The sequence below is a fragment of the Octodon degus genome, unplaced genomic scaffold, assembly GCF_000260255.1.
Source record: "Octodon degus isolate 3935 unplaced genomic scaffold, OctDeg1.0 scaffold00040, whole genome shotgun sequence".
Classification (NCBI taxonomy): domain Eukaryota; kingdom Metazoa; phylum Chordata; class Mammalia; order Rodentia; family Octodontidae; genus Octodon; species Octodon degus.
The window spans coordinates 9302182-9322485 of NW_004524616.1; the positions used below are offsets into that span (position 1 = coordinate 9302182).

Sequence of the window (20304 nt, forward strand, 5' to 3'; positions counted from 1 at the left end):
GAGACTGAAATTTCTTCACCAGCTACCTTTTCCTGAGATTGAGTGATGCTTACCTATCAGGGAAGATGATTAATGAAGTAGTTATCTGAGGTTTTTTTAAAATTGTAAAGATTTATATGCAGCCTGAAGTCTATAGAGCTGCAGACGTCCTGGACAAATTTGATGAAACTAAGGAATTCCTTAGAGAAACCCTTTCATCATCCCATACAGTTTTCAGAACCACTTTCTCTTCAGTCTGTTTGCATCTATTCTCGGAGTTGTCAGCTGGGGCAACAGACCAGATTTGCAGTTACAACCCTAGTGGGGTGCATGGAACCTTGTTTATAATCATCATGTCAAAAGATCTGTTATTCAAGGAGTTGTTCCTTGAGCCTGGATCCTTAGATTCAAGTCGTTATGTGTTACACATTTTGTTTTTATGTCTGCAGCTGACACACAATTATTGAGTTTGTGTTTCAATTTTTTTTTTTTTTTTTTTTTGGTGCCTCAAAATGAAAATACCCACTTGCTTAAGTCTGATGAAAAAGTCTCCCATTTTTAACATACTTTTTTTAGAATCAGACAATTCTTTTCTTTACTCAGATATACTGGACGTATTACGCATTGTTGGATTTACAGTTACAAAATATCAGATCTCTAACAAGGCCATTCCATTGCACAACTTTAAAGGTGCATTTACTGTACTCACGGTATATATAGAAGCATCCCTAAGGTGTGCTCTGCACACTGTGTTGCTGTACACCAGAACAGCTGTTATAGTAGCACCATAACGGGCACTATACCTGCCTGTGCAGGTGTGTATTGCTATTATTACAGCTATTGTCCTGTTTTATGTAATGTTTCATGGGGACACATAGTTTATTGATCTCATTGCTTTGTTCCACTTCTTCATCATTTCGTTCTGCACTTCCTGTTTCAACTGGCATGGAGTCCAGTTTTTTGAATATGCTGACCTTACCTCAAGTTCCCTTGACACTGTGTATTTTTTGCATGTCTGACAAATAAAATCAAAAGGGCAATATCAATGTCCTTAGTATTTCATAATGAGAAAAATCAGAGGCAGCTCTTTCCTTGTACATCTCGCTAGTGTCCCTGACTGGACTGGCAAAGAGAATAGGAGGCTACTGACACTTAATGTATTTTTAGGACTCTTGTTCATAATTAAAGTATGAGTAAAATTTAGAAAAGAACATTTTATCTGATCAGTAAATTTTTTTTTTGTACTGGGAATTGAACTCATGACCTCACGCTTGCCAGGCAAGCATTGTACCCCTGAGCTACATCCTTGGCCCTGTTCAGTAAACTTAAACTTCAGCATTTAATGTTTATTCTTATTTTACCTTTTGGTAATTCTGGAATGAGCAGGGAAGATTTTTAATTTATATTTTATAAAAAGTAGGCTGCCACCCAAAACTCAAAATGTCATCATATAACAGAATAAATTCAGCAGTTTGTGAAGAGGAAAATGTAAAACAAAGGGTATAAGAAACGGTAAACTTTATTCCAGGGAAGAAGAATCTAAGGTAGCCTTACTTGGTGCCTTCTATACGAAGGTCATTTTCAGAGGACGAACAGTTGTCTGTGTCTTCGTAGTTGCCCTCTTCGGGGTCCAGCCTGTGAGATCACCATTTTGCGAAGGAAGCGGAGTTAGACAAAGCAGTGGCTCTGGCAAGTTGGTTTGCGTGAGTGGGAGTCCAGGGCCACACTACAGGCTCCTCTCTGGAAGACCTGAGGGCCACAGAATGTGAGACTAGATAGTTATGTATGGACCTAAAATGTTTGCAAAATGCTTTTTTAAAAAAAGAGAAGAAAAAGGACCCTTTGCTCCCACATTTGGCAATTAATACAATTTGTAGTTGTGATTATTTACTGAAACTGACCAAATACAGATTGTCTGAGGATAATAGGAAAGATTGTTTTTTTAAATTTATGACCCAGCAATTTGTGGCCCAGGAAGTGTTCTTATTTATGAAGTTGCCGTATCTTCACATGTGTGCCAGAGATGGTCTTTCTCAGAAGAGCTCTGTGCAAGCCAGCACATCTGTTGTTCTTATGCAGAGGATTACAATGAACTATTTTTGTTGAAGTTCAGCTGCGGAGTAAAAGAACAGTGAAACATCTTGCCAAGAAAGTTACCTATTCTAAATTTTGTTTTCTGTTCATTGGATTTTTAAAATATTCTTTTCCTGCGTAAGGGAAAGCTCTCTCTTTATAGATAAACAACTTTGTGGTTTTTTAAGTTGTGTTCTGTCAGACTGCAGCATTTTATGGTATGTAAATATTCCTCCTCCAGCCTTTTGAATATTAAACTATTACCCACCTCTTCCCCCTAATAACAAAGATTTTCAGAAGCAGCATCGTCAACATTCTTGACTCTTGTGAATGTGAGATTGTTTTGTTCTTACAGAGGTCTATATTAAACCTGTTCTAGACTTCACATAGAATGTCATTCTTGGGGACCTCATCAGAACAGTGGAGTGGCATCTGCTATTCCCAAATCATGAAATCATACCTATAATGTTATGAGAAAAATAACCCATGACAAAAACACGTGTTTTGTTACACTTCTAGAGTAAAGGTGAATTGTTGACTTGATGAGTCCTCTGGAAATTGACATTTTTCTGATTTTTCAGGTCTCTAAAAACTGGGATAAACTCAAAACTCTTTTGTTCATGACTCAGTTTTTTTAAAAGCATGTTTAGTGATTCTCCAGAAGATTCAGGGAAAGGCATCTCAGCACCCCAGGAGGCCTTGGGCTCCGGCATGGCATGGCAGCGATGTCCTGGGCAGAGCCGACCATGTCCTGCTGCCACCATGTGGCATGGCAGGCCTGGCCTGGCTGGCAATGCCAGTTTTACAAGAAAAGCTAGAAATACAAATTTCATGTGAGATTTCTTAGTTTTACACTATTGACTAGGAAGTTTTAAGAAAAATATTATTTGAGCCAATAAAAGACATCTGTGTACCAGATAATGGCCAGGGAGCTGGCCATTTACAGTGTCCAGCTAAGAATCCATCGAAGTTTCCTAACACACTTCCTCGTGATCAAAAAAATGACGAGTTTTCAAGATGAAGCTCCCTGGCCGTTTGTCTTTAGACTCTTGGTTCAGAAGAGATGCTCTGTTCTGTGTATTTGGGGGCACTGGTAGAAGCTTGGGTATGGTCATAACTCCTGTCCTCCTTCTGTCATGTTTCAGATTACAGGACGGGCCCATGTTTCACTCAGGTCAACAACCAGATGTGCCAAGGGCAGCTGACAGGCATTGTCTGCACAAAGACTCTGTGCTGTGCCACCATCGGAAGGGCATGGGGCCATCCCTGTGAGATGTGTCCCGCCCAACCCCAGCCCTGCCGGCGGGGCTTCATCCCCAACATCCGCACTGGAGCCTGCCAAGGTGAGTCCGCGCCCACATGTGGGACAACACACATCCCTTTCCTTGACTGGAGTCAGAGATCTGACCTCTTGCATGAAAACCTTGAACTTAGTCCTTGCTTCTAAAAGAGCCCTGTGAACCAGGCTGACCAGGGGTGGCTTAGAGTTTTTAGTACCTAGTAAGTATGTTTCAATTCTTAGTATTAATGGAGAAGACAGATTTTAAAATTTGGGGAAAACCTAATAGTACATCTTAAAATACTTAATATTTTAATAATATGAAATATTTAGTACTTCCAATCAGAGGACAAGCCTGTGGTGTGTCCTCATCCAATGGAACAATGACTCCTGTCCACAGCTCTATAGATGCAGACACGTAGAAAATATATTTGCTATCATACGTCATCTCATTCAAGCAATGAGACTCTGTACCTAGGAGCCAGGGAGAAGAGTTACCCTAGTTCTGCCCTCCATTTATACTGGTACTGCAGTGTCTACAGAAATGAAGGATAATTCAGACCACAACATCAATTATTTTGGAGCTTCTAACCCAGGTTGGGAAAATTCTTGTCTCTGGATAATCTCTTGGAATTCCCAGCTACATCCATGGTACTGATGCATACATCAGGATCAGAGTGGGGACCTAAAGGTGCTAACAGTGGACTCCCACCCAAACTGTTGGATATTTATGGTTGTTTTCAATAATGTTTGGCAGCCATAGGTCTTGACTTTTTTTTTCCTACTTCTGTAATGTCAGGTGTATTAAGTCAAATTGTAGAACTTGGAAATGTTCACTCTAATGAGCCCTTAAATCATACTTTACTTGAAATGACAGCAGTAAGACCCCAGGACAACAGAAATGATTTTTATCTCATTCACAGAAATGGTATTACTCATACTTAAGACAGGAGAAGTTCGATTTATTCCTTCATAATTAAATCCTAAGCCTTTCCTACTGAGGTCAGCAAACAGTATCAGAAGTGAAGTTCATGTCTTATGTCAGTGGCACGCTCTAGAAAGCAGTCCAGGGTCCAGAACTCCAAATAAAAGTTGAATTTGGAGAGTTCATGGGTAACTTTAGTGTGCTCCATAATAATATAAGTACTTTGCATAATTTAGTAAATGAATCCCTGGTAGTAACCTCAAACTTTTTTTTTTTTACTTTTTGTAAAAGGTAATGCAGATTAGGGATCCTTAATCTGAAAACCAAGATGACCCCCAAACGAAAGACCTTTTGAGAACTAACATAATATCACAAGTAGAAAATTCCGTACCTGACTCCATATGACAGGTTGCGGTCAAAGTGTGTCAGACTATTAAAACTGCTGCATAAAAATTACATTTAAGCTTGGCTTATAAGGTGTATTTGAAATTAAAAGAGTTTTGTGTTCATGTTTGGGTCTCATAGCAAGATATCTTATTTGCAAATTTAAAAATTTCCCTAACATTTTTTTGAAATATGAATTTTGAAAAATCTGAGTTTTTCTGAAATAGGAATTTTCTCAAAAAATCTGAAATCTGAATACTTCTGGTCTTAAGGATATCAGTTAAGGTATACTCAAACTGTATTTAAAATATATGTATATTTAAAATGGATCTGTGAGTCTGTATGTTTTTTTTTAAATCAGAACTCTATTGGATGACAATATACACACATGACCATATAACTCAGCAGAGTAGAGATTTTATATTTCATCACATGTATGTCAGAGATGAACTTAACTTTTTTAAGGTGACTATTATAGGTAAAACCTTACTTAGTAGTGAAGATCGGGTTAAATGCTATTTTTTATCTGTTTATTATGGGTAGCAAAATTTCATATTTTATATAAATACTAGCTCTGATTATACAGCTAGTCTAAATTATACAATGAGTTTATTGGAAGATGTATTTTATCTGGTATTTACCATTCTGCATAGATTTTCCAGATTAGTATATATAATACCATGGGATTTACATAGATTACTATTAAAAGTAAAATATTCTATAGTGTGTAAATTTTCTAGGTTAACACAGGCTGGGTGTACTAGAATGCTTTTTCTTTAGTCTACAGCACATTTTCCCTTCTAATATATTTATTTTTATTGTTTCTGTTGTGTGGGCCTTGCCCTCCCTGCGCGGGCATGTGACCTCGCAGAAGCCTTTGTGTTGCTCAGGTCTCTGAGGCAGCTGGTAGAGGCTCCGAAATTGGCTTAAGACAGAAATACTTCCAAAGCCCACATTTCCGAAGAGACAGTTGAGGTTGAGAGGAAGACGTAACGTCAGACAAAACGGCCCAAACTACTGACCTGCTTCATCTGTATTTATACTTATGCTTTCTTACTCTCATATTTTGTCAGAGAAGTCTGCCTTTTCGGAATATAATTATTTAAAAAGTGCCTCTTCTGATCTCAAATTTTCTAAATGGGCTTCCGGATTTATTCGTGTCTGAGTACTTACTAATTTGGTTTTGTTTATGCAGCAAAGATAAGTTTTGGATTCCCAGCATGGTAATGGGAGTAAAATGAAATTTGCCACATGGTTCTTCAAATGCCTGGAAAAGCACATAGAAAGGTTCTGCTTTATTTCAGAATCATGACATAGAAAGTTCTCAATTTAATATTAATCCTCACTTGAGGCTATTTTTAGAGTACATCTTATGGTGATTTCATTTTTCTCTCTACATTCCTAGACTGTTTCCCAAATACTTATGCCAAATTAATTTGGAAGAGAAGCAGCATGAAAAAAGTATTATACTAACATATGGTATGTGCTTGTCATATGTTTTTATAATAATGACTATTTTTATAGGATGATTGAAAAGTTTTATAAAGTTAAAAATGTCAGATATGTGGACAGCCGTACATAGCTTAACATTGGCTCTAAAGCATGATTCTTATTAGCCAAAGAGGACATTTCTGAAGTTCTGAGTATAATAATAATCTATAGCTGAGGCAATTTTAGTTACCTCATCTATGGTTTAGAAGGGAATCAAACATGATTTTGTAAGAAACAGGATAATTTAAAAATTAAGGCAACAAAAAATTTCAATGCTTCTTTTTAAAAAATTAAGCTGCAGGGAATAGTAATTTTTTTTTCTCATACTAAAGATTGAACTCAGTGGCTTTATACTACAGCCCAATCCTGTGGCTGGCCATCTGGCCATTCATCCATCCATCTGTCCACCCACACACCCACCTACCTATACACCTACACAAGGTGTGACTAATCTGCCAGGGCTAAACTCGTGGTCCTCTTGCCTCCATCTCCAAGACTGGTGGATTGCCAGCATGTGCCTCTGGGCCCAGGACAGTCATTTTTTAAACTGTTGCTCTGTGATTACATTCTGGACTTAAAAAGTATAGTTCTATGAGGTATTGTCATTATTTTTTCTGTTTAAAATAAATTAGTCAAGTGACAATAATTAATGGAATGCATATTTTTAGGTTATTGTTATATTCCTAATAGCTGTTCAGAATAAAAGGTACAGGCATGAAAAATTGTCCAGTGTTAGCACACATCTTTTTTTTCAATGAACTAGGAAATACTACTTCATATATATATATATATATATATATATATATATATATATATATATATATATATATATATATATATATATATATATATATGATATATATATATATCTTTTCATTTCATTTTTTCCTTCCATACTTTCTCCTTTCTCCCATCACAGTTTTTCTTTTCTTTTGGATATTTTCTTCCCTATTCCCAATATCTGTTGTACATTTTGGATCTTATTTACTTGTTAATTTTCTCACACTAGTGAAACTAGTAAGTGTCTGATTTATTTCACTTATGAACATGGTCTCGAGTTGCATCCATTTAAAAGTCTCAAGTTTATCCTGTTTTATGGCTGAGTAGTATTATATTATATGAAAAAAACTACATCATTTTTATCTGTCTTTCAGTTCAAGGGCATTTGGGTTTTTTGTTTTTTTTTCAAGATTTAGCTATTACAAATTGTGCTGCTAAAACTTGGGTATACATATATCCATATGATATGATGTTTTTAATTCTTCTGGGAAGAAGCCAAAAAAGAGGATATCTGTGTCTAGTGGGACTTCTAATTCCCCTCTTTTCTGAGGAATCTCCACACTGATTTCCATGGTGGTTGCACCAGCCTACGCTCCCACCCACAGTGGAAAGGTGTTCATTTTTCCCCACATCCCCACCAGCACTGGTTATACTTTGGTTTCTTGACGATAGTCGTTCTTTCTCAGTTGAGATGGAATCTCAGTGTTGTTTTAATTTTTATCTCTTAAATGACCAATGATGCTGAATCAACTTTTAATTTTCACATCCAGTAAGTTCTAACCCTTGTCTTTTGCCCATATTTAGTTTTATACCTTCTTCTGGTTTATCCTGCACCCAAGGACACACGTTAACTATAGAGACTTTAAAATTTAAGCTATCAAAATCAAGTGAATTAAAGGTTTTAAGAGTGACATTACATTCTTCCAAACTTTAAGTCTGTCATAAAGTTTTACATGCATATGGTGTATTATTTTCTCACAAATTGGTTCTTACATTGCTATCTTTAATCTCATGAGTCTCTTAGTTAAGGAGTGATTTAATGTTGGTATTTGACTTCATGTCATGTGCTTTTACATGAACAGATTGCACTTAAAATCTTTAAAATATATATTAAAATACAACTCATAATTTTTAATTGATATAATTTGCTATTTAGGGAATAGGGTTTTAATTTGTTCCATATGTTTTGAGACAAAATATAGCCGAAGAAATTTGGTTGTAAAATCCTGCCTTATTTTAATCACTAGCCTGGTAACAAATTAAATCTGGTAGCAGATTAAGATAAATCTTCTACTTTTCAGATAGCTTAAGATGCACAGGGATTCCCATATTGTACATTTTCTGAACTTAGCAAATACTACCTTAAAAATAAGTAATAGTGATGCCTGGTGTCCTACGCCTAAAATCTGAGCACAGGGGAGGCTGAGACAGGAGGATGCTGTTGACTTCAAGGCCAGCGGCCTGGGATACATAGTGAGAGCTTGTCTCAGAGAGAAGGAAAGGGAGAGAGAGAGAGAGAGAGAGAGAGAGAGAGAGAGAGAGAGAGAGAGAGAGAATGTAAAAAGAACAACCAGTTCTATAAAATAAAACTCAGTGAGACCCAGTGAGGAGCACATGTGGCTGTGGGAAGATCAGTGGGTTAGGGAGAGTTCTTGAACTTCCATGACGTCATCATCCTGAAAGGCTGTTCGTTGGGGCTTGTTGTCTCAGTGGCAACAAGCCATTGAGGAGAGTTGGGATTACTGATGTTCTGTTGGCGAGGAGAAGCTATCCTGGGAAAAAATGGATCAACTGAAGATCCTCACAGGAGTAGTGGGATAGAAGAAAGAAAACTTCAGAGCCAAGCCAACTTTTAATATCCCCTCTCAGTCGTCCAGTCCAGAGACAGTCCTGGAGGTAAGGATGGCAGGGAAGAGTAGACACAAGAGGAAGCAGGAACCACTAGCAATAATCTGTGACTTCAAGAGGGGAAGAAAGGGCCCCATTATAGAGAGCCCTCCTGGTCCTTGTCACAGCTCCGGACATTTGTATTTGTAATCCCATGAAAAGTTATTACAATTCTAGTGAGTTAATTCCAGTCTACCACTTCCAGCGCAACCCATGGGGAGAATAAAGACGGTAAGGCAGTATTTGAAGTTCTGGGGAGCCAAGAGGTCCCAAGTCGAACTGTGATGATAGCCAGCCTGAAAAAAAGGCCTTGATATGAGGCAGACCTGGGTTTTATTCATTTGTGAGAAAAGGAGTGGCTTGAGGATGCATGAGTGTGAGAGTGGAAGGAAGCACACGAGTGCCACGAGCTGGGCAAGGGAAGAGGCCTGCGTTCACCTCTGCGGTATGCAGAAAGAAGGATGCAGCAAGAGTCATCTGCATTGCATAATGGAGACAGTATCTGATGGTTTGGGGGCTGGTGCTTCAGCTCTGATGTGTAATCTTTCAAGCCTCAGGAAGTCATAGGCTCTATCTCAAGGCTCAATCCCAGCAGACTGTGTGGAGCATTGGCTCTTCATCATGTCCAGTCCCAGTCTACACAAGGGAACATTGGGGTGGAGGTTCCCAGGGAAGCACACCTGCCATCCTCAAAGACTACTATCCGCACTTCAGCTGGACCCATATGCATTGCCTAAAGCCAGTTGAAGGGATAAGGAGGAGTCCTAGCCAGCTCTGTACATGTCAGTACATGGGGATAAGGTCAGGTTCAGCCAAAATGGAGACAACTGCTCCTCCTCCAAGGAGAGTCGCCCGAGTGGCCCTGTGCACCACAACACCAAATCAAAGTGAGGAATTGCTGCCTAGAATAAGAAAAGAAACTGAGTAGGCTCTATTGAGGCTGTAAAATCCCCTTTCATCTTCCTGACTTTCCCTACTCTGCTTCACCGAGAAATGTCTCCTCTGAAAGATGATCAGTAAAGGAAAGTCTGCCATTGAAATGCTGCATAAAAGAGAAAAAGGAAAAAGAACACAAGGAACAGGCACATGAAGAACATGCTTCAAAGAAGCCCCACAAAGGAAAGTCCATATTGTTCATTACCATCTCTTAAAAGGGACTGAAAGAAGAGCGCTGAGAGTTACAGAAAATCACTGGCCAGTGGATTAGTGAACAAATGTTCATTGCTGCTCATGAGACAAATGTAAATTAAAACATTGAAACATTTTCCGCCTTAGGCTAAGAATGGCTGTTACCCGTAAGTCGGATAATGGCATATGCTGGTGAGGTTGTGGGTGAAAGGGAGCATTGCTGGTGGGAACGTGAACTGGTACAACCAGTGTGGAAGTTAAGTATAAAGATTCCTCAAAAATCTGAAAAATATGCCGGAGTGCTGTGCCGGCCCTGCCCGCGGGGCGCTGAGACAGTGACTGAGACTGGGCTGGGCGTGGTGACCTGCCTGTAATCCCATTGCTTGGGAGTCTGAAAACAGGAGGATCACTACAAGTCCAGTCTGTGTACTGAGACCCTGTAGGCCCTGTACCAAAATTCATGTAAAAAGATAATAAATAAATTTTTTTTTAAAATCTGAGAAATAAGGGGCCAGGGAAATAGCACTTGCCTGGCAAGCTCACTGTCCTGAGTTCAATCCCTGGTAATGCAAAAAAAAAAAAAAAATCTGAAAAATAGAGATTCCATTTGACCAAGTTATCTTCTTAGGTATCTTCCCCAAAGAGTTAATTAGTTAATTACATCATACTGTAGCAATGTATAGCAGAATTATAGCAGCACAATGCATAAGAAGTGAATCTTGCAAATGCTCTAAATGTGCATCAACAGAGTGATAGATACAGAAAACGTGGTATATTTGCACAATGGAAGTGCATTGTATGTAGCCACAAGGAAGAAGAAATTTTAGTTATTTGTAAAGTGGATGTGCCATAAGACCATAACATTAAATAAAATGAATCAAATACACAAGCAGAAATGTTGTATGATTTCTCTTAGGAGGAACCTGAAGCAAAAATAATTTAAAAAACAAAACAAAAGATAGATAACAGAATAGGGAGGTAGAATCTCTAAAAAGGAAGAAGAACTGGAAACAGGAATGAAGGAGGACAAGAGGAAGTCAAGAGACTTAAGAATGTTATGGACACGGACCAACTTCTGGTACACAGTGCAGTCACTGGTTGCCACGAGCCTGGACAAACAGACATTTAAACAAGAGTTATTTAAAGACAAAAACTTGAGATAAAAAGTGAATTGTCAGGACTCAAGCAAGACGGTGAAGGATTGACAGCTTTACCCAATGAAGGCAGATAATACACAGCTGCAGACACACACGTCAAAAAACTTGATGACATAAGAAATCACACAAATCAAACTGTCAGGGAATAATTAATGATAGAAAAATCAAAGCACATTGTAGCCAGACTAAAGAGAACTTATGAAAGAAACTGAAAAATAGTTTTAAAATAGCAGAAAGATTTTATAAAATGAAGATTTGAAGTTGTTACAGACAGAGATAATGTGAATCCAAACTTCATAAAATAGATAAAGACTTGAAGGTACTACGCAGAATGGGCTTAGTAAGGCATAAAATATGCAATTTTGTTGTTGTTGTTTTTAAATAAGGACGTATTCCGACTGGTGTTAGACTTCTAAACAGCTCATGGAATAGAGAGCAGTGGACAGGTCTGCAAACCTCTGAAGTCACAGCGTGCATTTACTTCGGTTTACGCTTATGTGGGATGATTTGCTGTGTAGTCCAGAGCAGAGGGCCCAGCCAGCAGGGCCCAAGGCTTCTGCAGGAGGAAGGTGAAGTGCGCGGGAGACTGAGACCAGGCAGCTGTAGCGAGAAGATGAGAGGCACCCAGTCCTGAAAGTCAGCACTTGCTGCTGGGAGCATGGTGTGAGGTGGGTGGCAGGGCAGCTCCACTTCCGTCCCCTGGGTGTCTGACCTCAGGAGTCAGAAAGGGATGGCGGCACTGGCTGCGACAAGGATCACTGAGACAGAAGCAAGTGCTCCTGTTTTGATGAGAGGATTTGCATCCAGCAGTTGTCAGAATACAAATACCTGCTTATTGTGCTGATGATTTCTTCAACATTTGAACTTTATATGTCAGACATGAATTTGAAGTCCAGCTGCATGGATCAGCTGTATTGATGGGCTGCATGGATCAATGGCTAACCTCAGATTCCCTCAGAGATAGACCTCATCTTCAATTTCTGTACTTCAAGTGACATTTGTTAATATCTACAGAGCATAAAAATGAGAACTTCCATATTAAAATATGTCTAATTTGGCAGCAGGAAAAGTTTAAATAGTATCAACTCTAGCAATTATTTCTGTGCTCCTTTGCTCCTACACATATAAATTAGATCAGCTATTTTTATATGCCTATACCATTGCACATATTTTACCATATTTGGACAATAACTAAAAGTAATATAAGTTTCATCCTTAGGTCAAGTTTTTGGAGAAGCTGGACAATAAATTAGTTTATAAGCTAAAATTATTATTTTGTTTCATTATTTATAACTTTAATACACAAGTACTGAGGTAATTGTATAAGGCTTAAGTTTCAAAGGATTTAATTATAGCCCATAAAATCCTTATGTGAGATTTGAAATAGTTCAGTATTTAAAGGAATAAAATGTCTTACCTGAGTTGAAGGGCTGAAGAGAAATACATGCGTGTGATCTTGGCAGTGGGAAGCTCGTCATCAGCACCTGCTCAGGCGAGGACCTTGAAGGTGTACCGAAAAGGCCTGTGGCTTTTTATGTTTGTGGTATATGCATCTAGGTATAATTCCATCATTCTTATGTCACTATTTTAGCTGGGTTTTTTTTTTTAATCACTAACTTGATCTAGCTAAAAGAGGCGAATTCCGTATACCTGCGTAGTCAAGGAGACTTCAGAAATAAAAGTTTTCTCTATCTTTCTAGGAAAATACTTTTTTTTTCTTTATGTATTTAGTATAGAGTCTACAGGGTCTCACTACAAAAATCAGACTTGTAGCCTCTCAAGTGCCGGGATTACAGGTGCGCGCCACCGTGCCCCCCACAATTGCTGTCTCAGTGCACCCCGGGGCAGGGATGGGGCTGGCACCGCATGCTGGAGATGGAACCCCAGATAGGAAAAGACTTTTTTATTTTTTTTTTGTATTTTAGGGAAGGGTCTACAGGGTGTTCAGGGTCTCACTACTAGATCGGACTCCTAGTGAGCCACCTGTTTACAGCCTCCCAAGAGCTGGGATTACAGGTGCACACCACCACGCCCAGTCTCCATTGCCATCCCAGCGCACCCGGGGGCGGGGCCAGCACAGCAGGCCCAGGAGCTTTAATCCACTGAGCTATTTGACAGGCCCAGGAAAATACTTTTGATCCTGTGACAAACTAAACCTTGTATTGTAGGTTCAATTTACCTGGAAAATTTCTGAATTTACTAAGTGTGTAGTTTAAGATCCTATGAATAGTATTAAGAGAACTGTATGTTTGTCTCGTTTTTCAGCTTTTATGTCATGATTGTCTTTCTCTGATTTATCTGCCAGGGAAAGAAGAGTCTAGGGATGCTTCATACCACACCGTAATCAGGATGGGCATGTAGCACATTTTCAAATAATGAGGCTTGAAATGCTTGGAACGAAACTGTTCACTATATAAACTTTCTGCCATATACTTCATTCCAATTGTTTTTGTTGGATATCCATCAGTATGACACTGAAATTTACTTTAATGTCATAATGAAAGTTTTGAGACTATGGCAATTAATTTTATAAACCGCTAAAATTTTGAGAAAGAATAAATTCCAATTATCTGTATTACCCACGAACATACTCTAAATTTGTGAGCTTATGAAAAACAACAGAATAGATCTGACCCAGAGATGTACTTGCAACATGTTTTCTGACAAAAACAAAAAGGTAAGATAGAGAACAACCCATGTGATACGGCCGCGTTCTTGTTAAGTGAACAGCCCGGCACTGTGAATGGATGTGTGAATAAAACCTGAAAAAAGATATGGCTAACTTCCATATCAGGGGCTATTTCTTTCATTTTTATCTTTTTGTTTAATATTTGTCAAATATACAACATTAGTAGAGCTAATGTTAATATAGCTGGCAGGGCTATATTAAGCTCTGTCAGTGTGAATAGATTCTAACATATCTGCATAGACTTATATGTTATATCTACTATATGTACAGTACATAAAAATACTGAATTCAGTCATGAACTCTTGAAGAAAGAAACTAAGACAAATTTATAAAAGATTAAATGAAAATTTCAAAAACTTACAGTAAAGGATTTTTGAAACTTTTAATATACCTCCTTTATTTTTTGTGTTTGCTCAATTTACTTTGAATTGAAGGAGATCCCTAGTACTCTTGACAACTAAGATTTGAAAAATCCTAGATAAGATTTGAATCTTGCCACTTCCTTTGCTCACATTCACAGAATAATTATGTGATTTTTCTTCTTTAATCTGTTAGTACGATGAATCACATTGATGTTTGAATGTTTTAAGAATAACTTAAATTCCTGGTCTCTTGTTCATGATGTGTTAAAAGTTTTGTATATTGCTGATGTTGACTTAAATTTTTAATCGTTTTGGAGTGCCTTTGTCAGAAAGATGTTATGCTGTTGTTTGACTTTCTTCAGTGGATTTGTCTGGCCTTGATGCCAGAGTGCTCTGAGCCCCTATAATAGTGCAGCAGCCCCTCTGCTTCAGTCCGTAAAAATCTGGCATACAACTGGCATCGTTTATTCCTTAGGTGTTCAAAAGAACGCATTAGTAAAGGCACAGTGGCATGTAGTTTTCTTTGTGTCAGTATTTTTAAAAGTATTTTTAGTAGATGTTATGCTACTCAGATATTTGTTCTCGACTCAGCTTTGATATTTATGGGTGTCAAGGAATTTGTAAGTTTGTAATTTTATCATGGTTGAATTTAGCACAGTAATGTTAATACTCTTCCCATATGTTCATTTTCATTCTTCAATATTGCATTTCTTTTTAAAGTTTTTAAAAATATTTTATTTATTTATGTATTTATTTGGTACAGAGTTTTGTTATGCAACTTGGACTCGTGGTGATCTTCCTGTCTCAGCCTCTCCAGTGCTGGGATTAAATGCATGCTTTCCTATGCCTGGTTTCTGTGGCAGCACAGCATGTGGTATCAAGGATTGAACCCAGGTCCTTGTGCTTGCCGGGCGGGTGCTTAGACCACTGACCTATCTCCCTAGCCCCAATATTTCATTTCTTTTTACAGTAATTCATTTCTTTTTTCATAAGCTATTATTAATAGATACCTATCAATTTTACTTGTATTTCCAAAAATTTATGATCCCAAAAATTTCCATATTTTATAATCATTGCTTATCTGTAATTTTTGTAGTTGTTTTATTTTTAAGGAGTACCAATTAGAATTAAAATAGAAAAAAATTACAAGTCATACAGCATTTCACTTACCAAAGTAATATGAATTTTGCAGTATTTGCTGTAATGAATAATGTTGTCTTCCAACATTATGTATTATTATTCATATTACCAGATATGTGCATGCAAAATTAGAAGGAAGAAAAGAAAGAACTGTATAAGAAATTAAGAAAAGAAAAAAAATACAAACACTTCAAAAAAGGAGATGAAATGAATTAAGCAATATCTTTGTCTTTTCTGTATTTTGTCATTATTATTTTTTCTTTTATTTATTTTGAGTTTAAATTGCAGTTCTTTTTCAGTATATTAGTAAGAAGACAAGGTTGCTGAGTATAGCACTTTCTGTTTTTATTACATAATCATTCTGATGCTGTACCTTTACCTCTAGAAGGTATCACGGTAACTGTATCCCACAAGTTTTGATATGTATTTTCATTTAATTTAATTACAAGTAAATTCTAGTTTTCCTTGTGATTTCTCCTTTGACCCATGCATTGTTTCTTTTTTTTAATATTAATTTTGAGAAAGAAGTAGCAATGAGACAGTTTCAAAACAGGTTAGTAAGACAGTTACAGTAATTAATGCATTGAATTACATATTGTTGACTTTGTAGTAGTTATTCATAGTGCAAGATACAGACATGATATCTTGTCTAAAAACTATCAGTTCAAAACTTTCTTCTCATTGAACTAAGAGAAAATAACTGTATATCTATGCTAACTTTTGTATATACATATATATATGTTTTCACTGCAAAATGGTCTTTCATTTATATCCCCCTTTTTTTACCATTTTTTTCATTCATTATTTCAAAGTGTATTGAAATGCCAAATATTGAGACTGTTTCAGATGCCCCCAATTATTAATGTCTACTTTAACTTTGTTCTGGTTGAAGAATGTACCTTGTATAATTTAAATCCTGTTTTCTATTGACTGAGTCTTTTTTTGTGTTCATAGAACGTGGTCCGTCGGGCCGTGCATTTCATGTGCACTTGGTAGTTATGCTTGCCTGCTGAGGTGCATGCAGTGCCCTCTGTATGTCAGTTAGGACCAGTTGGGTAAAAGTATAGTTTAAGATTTTTTAATTAATTAACTTTTTAAACCTTTTTGAAAATCAATAATTATTAAAAATTGTAGACAAATACTGAAGTGTGACAGATATAAGATATAGACAGTGAATTTCAGAGAAATATTTCTGAAATGAATTATTCTTGCTGGTTCTTAGTCTGTGTCTTCTATTAGTTATTAAGAGAGGACCATAAAAATTTCTTCTACAATTATGGATTTGCTTATTTCTCTTCTTAGTTCGAGCTACCTGAATTCTGTTTGTTTGGGTGTTGAATGCTTTGTAATCAATATACACATTTAACATTGCTATGTCTTAATGAATTGGACTTTTGGCTGTTATGAATGAAATGACAGGTTTTTCTAGGGTGTTAGTTCTTGTTCTGATAAGTACTTTGTAATATTGATGGTCCGGCTTTCCTTTGATTAATGGGTACTTGATGTATATTTTCCATTCTTTTACTTCCTAAGATGTCAAAATAGGTTTTTTATAAGCAACATAAAATCAGGTCTTAATGTTCTAAGATGCTTTTTTTTTTTTTTGTACTGAGGATCAAACTAGGCACCTTGTGTCTGCCAGGCAGGCACTTAAGCTGCTGATCTATCTACCCAACTCAGGTTTTAATGCCTTAAAATAATTATATAGTAATTTTTTACAATAGTGTTTTCCATTTCTTTTTTCAATACTTCACACTATTAGTAGTAGAAGCAGTATTATACTTCTCATTCCTCTGTTATAACCTCCAAAATACATTCTTATTGTTAGTTTTAACAATTATGTTTGTTTATTGAATGATAAAATGTTTTGTATTTACCAACATGTTTTCTTTTTCCAGGGCTTTTCATTTTTAGCATGCTTTTATTCTTGCTTTTATTTTGCCCCAAGATCCTTCTTTTAGAATTTTTCAGATACTTAACTTATATATATTAAAAAACCTTTATTATAATTCAGAATTTCATTGTGAGTTGCATATTTTATATGTCAGTATGAAACAGGATTTTTGTTCCATTATTAGATAAATTTAATAGTATAAAGGAAGAGGAAGATAAATACAGTATCTAAAATTGAAATGGTTTTAAATTTAGCAAAATAGGACATTCACTCCACATACTTAAACAGTGTTTAAGAGATATAAATACAAAATTTAAGCTGCAAAAATAAGTTTAATAAGCGTATTAACTAAAAAAATGAAAGTCACAAAGTTACAGTAATAATTAGTATTCCTGTACAATTGTTAGGTCAAAAAGCTTTGGATACTGGATGGTAATGTCACATGTTAGCAGGAAAGAAAATGTAGAAATCGTGGAGCAGAGCGAATCTCCAGGAGCTCTAGCAGGGTGAGGGCTGTTTCTGGTGTCTGGAAGAAGTGTCTGTGGGGACTTTGTCTTCCAGTGAGTGTGGGGTAACCTGTGATCTGCTATTCCGGGTGGGCCCTCAGCAGAAGGCTGATGAGCCTCTGCCTTCTCAGAGCACACATTAAGCCCCATGAGAATGCAGTGGGGACATTCATGCTCTTGTGTGTTGAGGTGTTGGGAGTTAGTCCAGGCGTCCATTACCAGGAGAGTGGACACGTAAGCGTTAGCACGTCCCACTAACACTTGGCCACGTAACGACATCAGTGGATCTTAAAAGCCAAATTTCAAGAGAAAAAATTAAAGAATAAAACAAGGCCTATAACCTAACCTCACTTCCATACATCAAACACACACATGTGCAGGGTGAGGCTTTCCTCACTTCCTGGAAATGAGCGAATTTCTTCCAACCATTAAAAAAGAAACGTGAATATTCTGAAAATCACTTGTATTTATGTTCAAAACAACTTCTCCTTGCAGATGTTGATGAGTGCCAGGCGATTCCAGGCATCTGCCAGGGAGGCAACTGTATCAACACAGTGGGCTCTTTTGAGTGTAGGTGTCCTGCAGGCCACAAACAGAGTGAAACTACACAGAAATGTGAAGGTAAGTCTCCACTGCGAGCACGTGCTGGCTTGACCTCAAATTGCAGGAAAACGTGACTTTATTTGGAATTCTAAAGACTACTCACCATAACCATTGTTCTTTATTTTACAAAGTATAGGTATTGATTTATGTGTCGTAGCCTTAAAGGGCTTGATTTGGAAAGAAACAATGAACATTTTGCATCTTGTTGGTTACTTCAGGCCTTGTGTACTATGAGAGCATAGTAATTTAACCATCTTGTTTTTCTTAATAATTTTCCATTTCACCTATGAAATCATTTCAAAAATTAAAATTGGAGTAGAGAAAAGAATCCAAGCAAAATATAGCATCATGTGTAAAATGATGTGTTAGTAGTTGATACCATGTTACGTATTATAAAATAAGATATTTTAGTAGGGACCAAATTTAAAAACAAACATAAACAGCTCAAGAAGATTTTAATATTCACTACCATAATATCTAATGAAAGAATGAGGGGCTGGGGATATAGCTCAGTGGTACAGCACCTGACTGGCAAGCATGAGATTGTGAGTTCAGTTTCCAGTATCAAAAAATAAAAGGAATGACTATCTCGCTTATACAGATTTAAATTAATAATTTTCTGAACGATAAGATGTGGATACTGTGGTATTAAAGTGTAAGTTTTGTCAGCATTCGATATTATAAATGTATGCAACTTCAGTGATCATAGATACTTAGAATAGTTCTGCTGCTTCTAACAGTATTAAATTTGAATGCTTATAGTTCCACCTTTCATGAAATTTAAATCAGTTTATTTCTTTTAAGCTATTTTTTGAAAGAGAAGAAAGTGTAACTATTCTCATTTTGTTGTGATATAAGCATGCTTATTTCTTTTCTTTTTTCCCTGCCCACAAGACAATACTTTTTGTTAGTTTCTATTGCATGGTTGTTATAAAAATTTTTGTCCTGTGTAGAAAAGAAAGTGAGAAAATGTAATGCCTAGAATTTAATTGTACAAGATAGACAGGAGTAAAACCTATGTTATCAGATAAGAGATATTATGGGGAACACATACTGTGGTTTTAGCACTAGGAACCCTAATGCCATAAACTCATTGGATATATCATCTGTATTTTTCTTTTGCTACAATTCATTTATATTCAACTCCAAATTGGTCTTTGTAGCTACCTGTATTTTAAACAACTGCAGGTTAACTTACTGGTCCTCATTGAAAGGTGACAAATATGTAGTTGATTCTTCTAAAGCCCAAATAAAATTTGTGAAACTGTTACCAAAATACCTATGTACCGTGATACCTCAATACAGTGTTGATCATTGAAGTCTGTGGTTAAGAAAAATGCTTACAAGATGTAGAAAATTATCTAGGTTATGTGAATTTACACATTAATTGGACCAGCAATTCAGGGAGTCACAGAAAGTACACTATAACTTCCTTGCTATGGGTTGGTGTTTTCCCTTCTAGCTTTTTGAGGGTTAATTCTATTGCTCAAAGTTGTGTCATTCCACTCCACTTTTTACTTCTGGATTACTTTCTAACTAGATCCAAAGGTGATGTACTTAAGAACAAAGAGTATTTGATCACAGGCAAGAAGGCATGCCAGTGACTGATTATAGTGCTTGTGACATTTCCATTACACATCAAACAATGGATTTCTTCTTAGCTGAAAATGGAGTAAGCCTTTTCTATGTTGCATTTCATCAAAGCCACATACAGATCCAAGCCAGAGTTTGAAGGAAGACAGTCCAACTCTCTATTCACCATTTTCTGTGTTATTTAGGAATAGGGGCTATTGATTTAATGTGGGCACCACCCAGAGCTCTGAGTCCAGTCATGTCTCTCTGTGCTTCCGGTCCTGGCAGCCAAATCCATTTTACTGTTACCCATGCTTGTGTGACATAGCTTTCAGGATTGATGATGAATAGCAGACCTGGAACAAGTAGTGAGTAGAATTTGAAATCTAAAGGTTTCTTGAAAGCTTTACTTGGAAAGGTCGTAACTATTTAGATATGTCTTAAAATGACAATTA

At 36.9% G+C, this 20304-nt stretch overlaps 1 protein-coding gene across 1 annotated transcript in view; it reads left to right on the forward strand.

Moving 5' to 3' along the window:
- Positions 1 to 20304, forward strand: part of Fbn2 (fibrillin 2) — a 240570-nt gene that overhangs the window by 63278 nt on the left and 156988 nt on the right. Inside the window, exons 6-7 of the mRNA XM_004631315.1 lie at positions 3198 to 3395; positions 18170 to 18295. Coding sequence (XP_004631372.1) covers positions 3198 to 3395; positions 18170 to 18295 — 324 coding nt within the window. The remainder of the gene's footprint in view (positions 1 to 3197; positions 3396 to 18169; positions 18296 to 20304) is intronic.